At 39.7% G+C, this 13100-nt stretch overlaps 1 protein-coding gene across 4 annotated transcripts in view; it reads left to right on the plus strand.

The window, feature by feature from the left end:
- The first annotated feature begins 10557 nt into the window (after positions 1-10557).
- The window catches only part of Kifap3 (kinesin associated protein 3), a 135667-nt gene continuing 133124 nt past the window's right edge, over positions 10558-13100 (plus strand). The window contains exon 1 of one of the 4 annotated variants that reach the window (XM_058574497.1): positions 10558-10772. In XM_058574497.1, coding sequence (XP_058430480.1) covers positions 10741-10772 — 32 coding nt within the window. In that variant the 5' untranslated portion in view covers positions 10558-10740. Of the gene's footprint in view, positions 10861-13100 lie in introns of all 4 variants that reach the window. The other 3 variants (XM_058574496.1, XM_046430108.2, XM_046430105.2) reach the window with 3 other exon arrangements.

Below are 13100 nucleotides of genomic sequence, written 5' to 3' on the forward strand. Positions count from 1 at the left end.
TTTATAAAGGAACTGGCCTGAAATAGAATTCCTTAGGTCTTGTGTGGTGACTTCATACCTAAAGCCAAACTCCACTCCCTGAGATCTAATTACAAATTGGTCTCCTGTAGAAGATTATAGGAAATTAATAAATTGAAGTTTTTACATTACAGGGCACACAGAATAAATTCCTTGGGAGCCTTCATGATGTAATCAATTTTTGAATGAATAACTTTCAGTCGAGTATTATCAGAAGTCAAGCACCCTAACTAATGGAGCTTAGGATTTTATGAACTTGAATCTCAGAGCTAAACAGTTCAGTGGTTTTAAAATATTTTTTTTTTCCAAAAACAGAGCATTTGACTTTGGCTAAGTTCAAAATATCTTTAAATTCTATGGATTTTTTATATTTAACAGTAAAATAGAGGTTTTTTTCAGTTTCCTATTTTATTTCCTTTTTATTAGATGTGGTTTCCTGGGTGGTAGTGGAAGAGGAAAAAGAAAACACTTGAAGGGCTACATAAAATGCTTGTAAACGTATTCATTAAATTAAGGGCATCAATTGACTTCTAACAAGTTATATTTTGGTAGTTTTGGGTGTCAAACAATCTGACATCTGTGCTCTATTTTTTTTTAGAGAGAGAGAGAGAGAGAGAGAGAGAGAGAGAGAGAGAGAACTTTAATATTTATTTTTTAATTTTCGGCGGACACAACATCTTTGTATGTGGTGCTGAGGATCGAACCCAGGCCGCTCGCATGCCAGGCGAGCGCTACCACTTGAGCCGCATCCCCAGCCTGTGCTCTATTTTTAAAAGCCTCTGAGCTTCAAAACAGGATAAAATGTGCTTAGAACAAGATGGGTGTGGCTTTTAGTGAAATTTTATTTAAATAGTTTTGTTGAATTCAAAGCTACAGTCAGTTCACCTTATGGAGCAGAAGTACAGCACTAATGAGTCTGCAGAGGCTTTGAAGGCAGAAATAACTGGTTGGAATGTGAATTCTGGAGAAAGGGTGCAAGATTGAAGGTTGAACACCCAGAAGGGAAGGAGGAGAAGAGGAAAGGGAGACAAGCAGGAAGGAAAGAGCAGCATTCATGGTTTCTTTGTCCCAGGCATCAATCAGGGTACTTTCACACACATTTGTCTTCAAGGACAACCTTGAAGAATGGCCGAAGGGCACAGGCTTGGACACCCAGCACAGGAGGAACCCAAAGCACAGCAGAGAGGAAGGGAGGAACAGGCAAGGCTGGGAAATCGTGGAAAAAAAAAGATGCTGTGCTTTAAATGATTGTTTGCAAAGAGCAGAAGGAGGTAGGTCTGTGACGTTAGAAAAGCTACGGCTTTCCCAAAGCTTATTGAAGTTAATTTTACAAAAAATGAACAACAAAGTCTGTCAAGGTGAAATCTCAAGCACAATGAAATCACGGGAGGGGGGTAGACCACAATGTATAATATCAAAGGAACTCAAACTAGTAATAAAATGATACAAAAATATGAAAGAATAACATAAATCAAAGTGGAAAGTTCAGAAGCAAGCTGAGGCAACTCAAGAAAGAATTATAAATATAAAATTATTTTAAAATGTAACCTTGGCTGGAGATGCAACTCAGTGGCAGAATACTAGCCTAGGGTATGTGAGGCCCTGAGTTCAGTGACAAGCACCACAAAAATTAATTAGTTAATCTAATTAAATAAATAAAAATGTAACCTAGCTATGAATAATCATGTGCCAATTAGTAGGAAAACTCAGGAAAAAAAAATAGAACCTGGACACATATAACCTACCAAAATTGAATTCTATCTCGAATACCTGAACAGACCATGAGCTGTGAGATTGAAACAGTGATAAAAAGAAAAAAAGAATTCTCCCACAAAAGAAAATTCCAGGATGTGATGGTTTTGTTGATAAATTCTAATGAGCCATTTAAGAAAAACCAATTCTCAAACTATTTCAAAACTTGTAAAGGAGGGAGCTCTACCAAACTCGTTCTTCATTCTTCAAGACCAGCATTACCCTGATAATAAAACCAGACAAGAACACAACAAACAAGAAAAAAAGGAGAAAGAAAGAAAACTGCAGACCAGTATCCCTGATGTTAAGTGAAATAAGTCAGAAAGACAAGTACTGCATGTTCTCACTCATTTTGGAAGTTCAATAGAGGTGACCACCTAGAAATAGAGTATAACAGAGGTCACTAGAATAGAAGTCAGTAGAGGCTAGGAAGGGTAGGGAGAAGGGGGTTTGGTAAGAGTAGACAGTGGGTACCAAAGTACAGTATGGGGGGAGTAGTTATAATATTCTATTGCATCTAGCACCATAGGATAATTATAGTCTAAAACAGTTAATTATGCATTTAGAAATAACTAGAGGAGAAGGATTTAAAGTTTCCCAACACATACAAGTGATAACATCTGAGGATATGGAATTATTAATTGCCATGATATTATCTCACACATCATATACAAGTATTGAATAATCGTACCCCATAAATACTGTAGCCCATAAATAAGTACAAATGTCAATCTAAAATAAAAAATGAAATTAAAAGTAACCTATAGTAGCCTACAAGAGTGAATAAATACAAAAATAATGTATTAAAAATAGAAAGTCAAAATAAGAAAAATTAACCTAAAGAAATGAAGAAACATGGAAAAAATTAAAAGAAAACAACAATGAAGATAGGGAAAAATTACAAAATTGGTTCTGTTCCCAAATATGCAGTCATTTCTAGAATATACTTGCTGTCTACACAAGGAAGGAAGGAAGGAAAGGGAGGGAGGGAAGAAAGTGAGTGAGTTGGAAAGAAACAAGAAACCAATAGGGAAGAGAAGGGAAAAAGAATGAATATATATATATATATATATATATACACACACACACACACACACACACACACACACACACACACATACACTAAGCTCTCCATTTTATTCTTCTGAATAGTGCCTAACTAATGATTCTCCAGTGCCTCCTCCTTGGTTTCTGTAGAGACATGTTATAGCTCAGCCACTGAATGTATTGCTTTGAATTTTGTCTATTTGTTCACTTTGTGTGTATCTCTATTGGATTTAGATATAATTTTTCAAGTAAGAAATTTGTCTATTCATTCTTGCATACCCAAGTCTATTGCAATGTCTTCTTATAAGTTTTGGTTACATTAATAAATGCAGCTTATCTAGTTGGATACACTTGGAGCCTCTTCCTCCATTCTTCACCATGCCATGTACATTTCTCCAACATACACATGTATAAATGCATAAGTTGCTATGCTGTCTTGCAAGGAACTTCCACCTGAACTTGTATGTGTAATTTCATATATATGAATTAACAAACAAGTGTATGTAACTAAACACACACTTAACTTATACATTCATTTGACTGTATGCCTTTAAGGATCATCAGGTTGGCATATCACACAATTATTTCTCAAAGTACTATTCAGACTGGAAGAGAATCTAGAGGAGAAAAGCATAGGATTCATTACTCATTATCCTAATAATCACTACCCTCCTGATCCTGACCCTTGGAACAACCCAGTGATGTCATAGTTCTTTTCTTATGTCATATAGGTTGTTAATAGAGATGAGATTGTATATTGAAGGTTCCAAGAAGAGATTGTATATTAAAGGTTTCTTGCAACTAAAATCTCCTTTTGCATTTTTAGATTTAAGATGTGCAACAGGAGCTCAAAGTAATTTGAAAAGTGGGAAGATGGCTGCATTAATAGCCAGTGGACGTGGACTCTTTGGACCACAGTGGCCATTTGATGATGTCCCAAAGGCAGTAACAAGGTAAGAAAGAATTTTCTATAGACTGTTGAAATAAATCAGGATTAAAATTTAAAAGCAGGATATTTGGACTATTGAATACTTAATTCTGACATGTCTGTTTTCTGTTGCTATGTGGATAAAATGCAGAACATGCTAAGTAATGGTGCTGAAAGTGATGATTTTTTCCACATATGAACTTTCCTGTATTAAAATCCTTCCATGGCTCCCCATACCTGCAGGAAAGATCCAAATATCATATTTTCCTATAGCAGATTCTATATGGTTATACCCCTGATGGCTTTGCCAAATTTATTTTTCACTCAGTCCTAAATCCCTCTCTTAGACTACACCATGATATTTCATGCTTTGTGTCCTTGCATGTACTTTCTCTCTCTCTAGAACATCCCTGTTATGTGCTCTTTAAACAAACTTTGTCCGCTAAGAGTCCCACTCTGAGTCTCTTTTCCTCAAGATGAGCAGATTTAACCCTCTTTGGGGCCAGAATTCTACTTGTGTCATGATGTTATTATGTCCTGCCTCAATACCTGACAACTATGTGTTCCCCGAAGGTAGCAACTATGCTTCATATAGCAGCAATTGTTACTTATTGAACAATTTACTCTGTGCCTAGCACTGTGATTGGAAATATAATTAGAAACAAAATCATGTCCATAAAGTACAATGTATGCAGTAGAAGAATAGAGAAGGCACTTTACTAAGTCTGGAGCTTAGAGAAAGCTTCTAGGAGAAAGAGTTTTGCTTAGAGGAACAACCTTCAGTATTAACACAGGCTCCCTGGGGATGGAGACCAGGGCCTGGAGCCAGCTAGGCCAGTGCCTCAAGGCGAGCCACATCTCTAGCCCTTTTAGACTTTTTTTTTTAAGAGAGAGAGAATTTTTTTAATATTTATTTTTTAGTTTTCAGTGGACGCAACATCTTTATTTTATTTTTATGTGGTGCTGAGGATCGAACCCAGCACCCCGCGCATGCCGGGTGAGCGCGCTACCGCTTGAGCCACATCCCCAGCCCCCCTTTTAGACTTTTTGAGAGGGTATCTCTGTAAATTGCTCATGCTGTCCTCAAATTAATAATCCTCTGGCTTAAGTTCCTGAGTAGTTGGGATTATAGGTATGTAGAGTTAGTACAGTATTCAACATACACAGTTGACAAATTTAAGATGAGGTCAAAATAATAATAACCTCTGGCATTTTCATATAACTTTAAAGTTTGAGTCTCTTATAAAATATTAGTTCATCTTTTTCGCATCATCATCTTTCACAGTATCCTTATCACAATTTTTCTAAGAAGTAGACATAGTGCGAAAGTGATTTGACCTATTAATAAATAGGTTGTAATAAATAGATGATAGGTAGGTAGGTAATAAATTAACTAGGTTTTTCAGACACTTGGTGCAGTCAATATCAATTACTGTCATTTATGTGATATTAATCCTGCATAAATTCAAGTATGCTATCTCATCACATAACCACTGTAAGACAATAGACCATTATTGTCCTTGTTTTACAGATGAGCAAAGTATGGATTGCTTCTATTTATGTTGCTTGGAATTTATATTTTTTATTAACTCAGGATATTTTTCAGTCCTCAAATATTGGTTCGTCCCTTTCTATTCTTTGTTTCTAGAAGTCATATCAAAGACTTATGGATACAGTTTATCACTCCTATCTCTTAACTTCTTTTTTAAAAATAGTTTTCTCTTTATCACTTCATACTGTATCATATGTTATTTCCTTTTATTATTCACAAATTTTCTCTTCAACTGTGTTTAACATGCTCTTTAATATCTCTGTTTGGTTTACTAAATTTTTGCCTTGTTTTTCATTGAGTAATAATTTATATACAATAATATATTAAAATGATTGCAGTATAAGTATACACTTAATGAGGTTTTTTTTCATTTTTTTTGGTAACAGAGATTGAACCCAGGAGTACTCAACCACTGAGCCATACCCCCAGCCCCTTTTATTTATTTTTTTTTTAATTTTGAGACAGGGTCTTGCTTAGTTGCTGGGGCTTTGAATCCATGACCCTCCTGCCTCAGCCTCCTGAGCTGTTGAGATTACAGGTGTGTGCCACTACACCCAACATTTTGAGTTTTGACAAATATGCTAATGTGGGTAACCGTTACCCTAAAGTTCTCTTCAGGTTGGTTGAATTCAGTCTGTCTACCTCCTATCCCTGGCCCAAGACAACCCCTTGCCTGCCTTCTGTCATAAAAGATACACTTTTCTTTCGCTATTCAAGAATTTCTTATAAATGAAAAATATATGCTTCTTTCAGCAGAATGGTTTTTGAATCTGACTCATGTTGTATAATCAGTAGTTGTTTTGTTTAATGTTGAATGTTTTCCATTGTGTGAATATCCCACCATTTGCATCAGCTGACATGTTAATGGACGTCTGGGTGGTTCACAGTTTTCTGTCATTATGAATAAAACTGCCATAAATGCTTTTGAACAAGAGTTTTCATAGACATATATTCTCATTTTGGTTGGATAAAAACCTAGGAGTAGAACTGCTAGGTCATGTGGGAAATGCATATTTTAACTGTTTAACTGCCAAAATGTTTGCCAAAATGCTTGTACCATTTTGCATTCTCACAGGCAACGTGTAGGAACCCTAGTTGTTCCACATCTTGTCAACATTTGGTACTATCTCACAATTCAACATTATAGTGGGTTTATGACAAACTTTGTCACCTCCAAGTAGAAAAATAAGTGAAGATACCCACATCCTCTCCCTGGAAGTTGTAAATATATTACATTATGGGGACTTAACAGATGTGATTCAAGTTAAGGACCTACCTTGACATGGAGAGATTATACTGAATTACCAGTTGGGTCCACAAGAGTTCTTAAAAGTAGAAAACCTTTCCTGTCTGTGGTTCAGTGGTGTTTAACATGCTCTTTAATACATAAGTTTGGTTTACTAAATTTGCCTTGTTTGTTGTATATTCAAAATAATTTCACTGAGTAATAATTTATACACAGTAGTATATTAAAATGATTTCAACTTAAGTATACAGTTAATGAGGTTTTTTGTTTGTTTTTTAAATATCTAGGGTTTCTAAAAAATCCTTAGTATTTATTTATTTTTATGTGGTGCTGAGGATTGAACTCTGTGCCTCATATGTTTGAGGCAAGTGCTCTGCCACTGAGCTACAACCCCAGTCCTTGTTTGTTTGTGTTTTTGTAACAGGGATTGAACTCAGGAGTGCTCAACCACTGAGCAACACCCCTTTTCATTTATTTTTTAAATTTTGAGATAGAGTCTTGCTAAGTTTTGCTGAGGCTGGCTTTGAACCTGTGATCCTCCTACTTCAGCCCCCTGAGCCATTGAGATGACAGGTGTGTGTCACCAAACCCAACATTTTGAAACATAGAAAAAAAATGATAAGAAAAGCAGGACTAGTAAGAAGCAGGATGGGGACTGGAGCAGTTATAGCTGGTTTTGAAGACAGAGGAAAGAGACCATGGGTGTAGAAATGTGAATGGCCACAAGAAGTTAAATCAGGCAAGGAAGTGGATTCCCTTTCAAAGCATCCAGAAAAGAATACAAGCTTCCTCACACCTTGATTTCAGCTGAATGAGACCCATTCCAGACTTCTGATCCATAAAGCTATAAAATAATGAACTTGTGCTTAACCATTCTGGGGGCTGGTAGCAATCTGTTACTGTAGCAGAACAGGGATACACTTGTGCAGGTACACAGCATATTTCATTGTGGATTAAATTTCCACTTCCATGATGAGAAACAAAGCTGAGTCATCTTATCAGATATCTAAGTATCTCCTTTTATTAAGTACTTGTATAAATCTTGTACTTGTTTTAATTAAGTGGTTCAGATTTTCATCTTTTTATATCATGAATATAATCCTTTAGTCAAATATATTTACAGCAATACTTTCTCTCAGCACAGTAATTATCTTTTTATTTTCTTTATGGTGTATTTCAAAGGGAAGTTTTAAATTTTGGTGACATCAATTCAAAATTTGTTGTTTTATTGGTGGTTTTTGTGTATGATGTCTAAGAAATATGTCCTAGCCTGTAAGTTTCAAATATTCTTCTGTTTTCTTCTAGAAGCTTAGTAGTTTTATAGATTTTATGTTTATATTCATGGCCTTGTTAGTTATCTTTTGTGTATGGTGCAAAGAAAAAAAAAGAGGCCTGTTTTAGTCAAATCTCCATCACTGTGATCAAAATACATGACAAGAACAACTTAGAGGAGGACAACCTTATTTAGGGCTCACAGTCTCAGAGGTCTCAATCCACAGATGGCCAACTCCATTGCTCTGGGCCCAAGATGGAGGCAGCACATCATGGGGGAAGGGCCCAGCAAAGGAAGGCTGCTCCACTCATGTTGAGATCATCAAACAGAAAGACAAAGAAAGGTGTTATGGTTTGGATGCGAGGTGTCCACCCACTGTAAAGATTACACGTGAGACAATGCAAGAAGGTTTGCAGGAGAAATGATTGGGTTATAGCCTTAACCTAATCAGTGAATTAATCCCTGATAGGAATTAACTGAGTGGTAACTGAACTGGTGGGGTGTGGCTGCAGGAGATGGGAATTGGGGCATGGCTGTGGGGTACATATTTGTATCTGGCAAATAGAGACCTCTATCTCTACTTTCTGATCATCATATGAGCTGCTTCCCTCTGCCACACTCTTCCACCACGAAGTCCTGAGGAATGGAGCTGGCCTTCTATGAACTAAGACCTCTGAAACTGGAAGCCCTCAAATAAACCTTTCTTGCCCTAAAATTGTTCTGGTCAGATCCTTTTAGTCACAACATTGAAAAATCTGACTAAAACAAGAGGGAAGGAAAGGGGCATCCTTCCTTCTAGGGCATACTTCAGTGACCCACCTCCTCTAGCCACACCCCATATGCCTACAGTTACCACTAATCAGTTCATTTAAAGGAGGATATACTGATTAGGTTACAGCTCTCACAATCCAATAACTTCACCTCTGAAAATTCCTGTAGACACACAGGAGCTCTGCAGGACACTCACATCCGAACATAATAAAGCCTATTTATTTTTCACATGTACATTCAGTTGTTTCCAGTGACTTTGGTTAAAAGACCATATTTTTCTTTTTAAGTTAATTTGTTACCTTTATCAAAAATTAATTGAAACCACTTTCAGTTCAGCAGTACAATGAAAGAGAGACACTTCTCCATACTACTTCCACTGAGTACTACTAAATCTCTAGGTGACATGTACAAAACAAACATTTAAAAAACTCTGACAGGTGAACAAAAAGCAGACCATCTAGCAATTTTATACTCAAGGAATGGCATAGTAGTAAGCTTCTTGGTATTTTTCCCTCCTTATATACCCCATGGTGGATGCTAGAGAAGCCAGAAATCCAGAAAACCCAACAGAAGACGACTTCCCCAATTCCAAAGAAAGGCCTTCAATCATTAAAGAAAGAGAAAAGGAGAAAGCTACCAAACAGAAAACATTTAAATAATAACTTTCTATTCCATCCAAACACTATGGAAAAGAAAAAGTATAATCCCACTCTCATCACCATAAGCAAAGCTTAAGTGGAGAACTTAGATTTCCACCACCTGTGAGCTGTAATAAACTGCCTTTCCCACACTATAACTTTTGCAACCATCCAGTGAGAACAAGACCTTCTACCATAATGTGTCAGTGGAGACCATCTTGGGAGCGAAAATAAGGCACTCCTGCCCCCACAGCTGTCAAAGGAGGCTGAAAAGGGAACCCAGAACCATCAACCCCATAGGTTAGTAGCAAGATGGCACCCTCCCTTCCAGTGTGGTGTGGTGTTAGAGGAAGCCTGCTAGAGCATATTTATTTTAAAAAATAATTTTTTAGTTGTAGTTGGACACATGCCTTCATTGTATTTATTTTTATGTGGTGCTAAGGATCGAATCCAGCACCTCGCAGCACTCTACCGCTGAGCCACAACCCCAGTCCCGAGCATACTTAAATAGGATCAAGCATTTCATAATGTAATATCCAAAATTTAAAAATCATGATTCATAACAAGAACCAGGAAAATATCAACTTGAAATAATCAACAGATGCTAACATTAAGATGACCCAGATGTTAGAATTATCTGACAAGTATTTAAAACAGCCATAATAAAAATGCTTCACTAAGAAATTATGAATAGGAATTTACACGTGTGATATAATAGCATAGAATCATACGCACATATCATTCCATTATCAGTCCCTGGTATTCTTATCGTAATGTATTTATGCAAATACAATTACTGGTAAAACTAGGTGAAGGTACACTGACACCTCTCAACAATTTTTGCAAACTTCGTATGAACTTAAAATGTTTTAAGAAATGATCTGAAAAATCAACTAGACTATAATTGAATGAGTCGTCTTCTGGGTTCTGTATTCTTTCCTACTGGTCTATACGCCCATCCCTATGCCAGTCTGATTTGATTAACAAAGTCATGGTAGAATTTTTTAATCATGATGGCCTCAAATCTGTTCCTCTAGCTTGGGTAAAGTTAACTGATTTCCCTTCTTTCAAATTCCAATTCTGCTGAAGGTAATAGCCCTTTCTAGTTCCATTCTCACGGGGAACAAGGACCAGAAATCCACTGTTAACCACAGTGGCTGAACCAGCATCGAAACCTTCCCCTAGGGCTTCAGACAAGTCTCCAGACGCAGGCGCGTCGGGCAGAGAAGCATGCGCATGCGCATTTAGGGCAGCCGCAGGCACGTACGCATGCGCATCGAGGGGCTCCGGGCGGCCGGGGCGGGTCTGGGCAGCGCGGGTGCGCAGGGCCCCGAAGCAGTGGGAGGAGCCCACGGCCTCACCGTGGTAACGCCGCGCCGCCGCCGCCGCCCCGCCTTGTGGGCCTTGGGTCTGTCAGCGCCTTTGCGCGTGAGGGTGCTGCAGGCGGGTCCCCGGACAGCCCGCCCTCCGCTCCGCCAGCTGTGCCCCTAAGCCGCCGCCGCCGCCGCCGCCGCCATGCAGGGGGAGGACGCCCGATACCTCAAAAGGTGATGAGCGGCCCCCGCCTCCTTCGGCGCTGGGCTCCGCGAGGTGTGCCGGTGGCCGAGCTGTCACTGCAGAGCGGGCTCGGACGAGGTGGGAGCCGGGAGGGGGTTGGGAGCGAGGCCGCGGGGCGACCGGGCCTGGCCGCGCCGGCCTTTGACTTCCCCGCCCCTCCAGGCCTAGAGATGGCCCCGGGGCCCGCCCCTCCAGGGTCCTAAGGACAAGGCCCCCGAGGTCCGGGCCTGAAGTCCCCCTGCCCCTCCAGGGTCCTAAGGACAAGGCCCCCGAGGTCCGGGCCTGAAGTCCCCCTGCCCCTCCAGGGTCCTAAGGACAAGGCCCCCCGGGTCCGGGCCTGAATTCCTCCTTGCCCCTCCAGTGTCCTAAGGACAAGGCCCCCGGGGTCCGGGCCTGAAGTCCCCCTGCCCCTCCAGTGTCCTAAGGACAAGGCCCCCCGGGGTCCGGGCCTGAAGTCCCCCTGCCCCTCCAGTGTCCTAAGGACAAGGCCCCCGGGGTCCGGGCCTGAAGTCCCCCTGCCCCTCTAGGGTCCTAAGGACAAGGCCCCCGGGGTCCGGGCCTGAAGTCCCCCTGCCTCTCCAGGGCCCTAAGGACAAGGCCCCCGGGGTCCGGGCCTGAAGTCCCCCTGCCTCTCCAAACCCAAGACAGGGTCCTCAGAGGCTCATGCCTGAACTCCACCACCCCTCCATGGCCTAATGAGAGGCCCCCCGGGGGCCTGGCCAGAAGCCACCCCCCCAACCACCCCTGCCCAAGACAAGGCCCCCAAGGAGTCCCTGGGCCTGAAGTAACCCCCGCCCCTACTTGGGGGGTCTCAGTCAAAGGGTTTTGAGATGATGGGGGAAAGTATGGCAGGCTAAATTGACAAGTGGCATCCCAGTTTACTATACTTTCTTCACGCTTTCATCTATTTGTCATACTTATAGAATCAGTTACTTCTTAAAGAAAATTGGAATCTGTTGAGTTTTTTGTTTTTTTTTTAATTTAGTTGTATATGGACTCAATGCCTTTATTTGTTTTTATGTGGTGCTAAGCTCGAACCCAGTGCCTCACAGTTGTGAGGCAAGTGCTCTACAATCCAGCCCGGGATTTCTTTTCTTTTCTTTTCTTTTTTTTAACTGTGTAAAAGATAAGATCATCCCTAGTGAAAATAAGATACCTCTCATTGGACCCAGACTTAGCAGTAAAAGCTGAGTTTGAATGCTCCAAACATAGTTAAACTCTGTTCCCGATTCAATAAATACACGTGTTTTCTTTTGGACACAATTTCCTCATCTGAAAATAGGACATTTAACTTGTGAGATATGAAAACAAAATATGATTATATTTTAAAAAATTTAGGTGGTGACATTACTTCAGGTCATAACGCTAAGGCGTGATTGCAATAAATCACCAAGTGGATCTTAAAGCAGGAGCCAGAAACTTTATTCACCAGCCAGGGTTCTGGATCCACCAGCTGGTGGGCCAAGGTGTAGGCTGCAAGTCTACACCCTTCAACCCCCCTCTCAGGGTTTGAGTAAACCTTTTATAGTCCAAAACCATATTAAAGCATAAGTGGGTGTTGCTGTGATTCAAAACCATAAACAAAAATCATAAGATCTAAAATCATAAGCAGAAAAGGGAGTGGGCCAAAATATCCCTAGATGTATACAAGTTAAAGAATGGTTACTAACATCTAGACAATCTCTGACAGGGTACAGAGACCCAAAAAATGGGAATCAAAGAGAGCATACTTATACATTGTATAAGAATTGCCAGTTTGTGTTGCCAAACATGCTATGCTAAGCAACTGTGGATGGGTAAGGAGGCCGGGCTTTCCATGGGAGAAGCATTTCTTACATGATGTCAAGTCTGAAGGCAAAATGGAATCTGTTTGATCATTGCCTGTACAGCCTGGCCCATAATAATAGCATACTTTCATTGAAAAGGTTTTCCTCTTTTTTTTTTTTTAATTTTTATTATTAGTTGTTCAAAACATTACATAGTTCTTGACATATCATATTTCATACATTTGATTCAAGTGGGTTATGAACTCCCATTTTTACCCCTTATACAGATTGCAGAATCACATCGGTTACACATCCACTTTGGCAGGCTCTGGTTATCACAGAAAGATCATCTAAGCAATAATAGGCTCTTAAAAGGAACTCAAACAATTGTAAATTAAATAAATTTCACTACCTTTGCAAAACTGAGGAATATGTTGCTTTTTTAATTTTATGTAAGTGTATCTGAAACTGGTAATAATCAGGATTTATCAAAGACTTTTTAAAAGAAATATATAATCATAACAAATAGATAGATTTTCATTTATTTTTTCT

This window comes from Marmota monax, unplaced genomic scaffold, assembly GCF_021218885.2.
Source record: "Marmota monax isolate L192 unplaced genomic scaffold, Marmota_monax_Labrador192_F-V1.1 WCK01_AAM20220418_F8-fsc00055, whole genome shotgun sequence".
NCBI lineage: Eukaryota > Metazoa > Chordata > Mammalia > Rodentia > Sciuridae > Marmota > Marmota monax.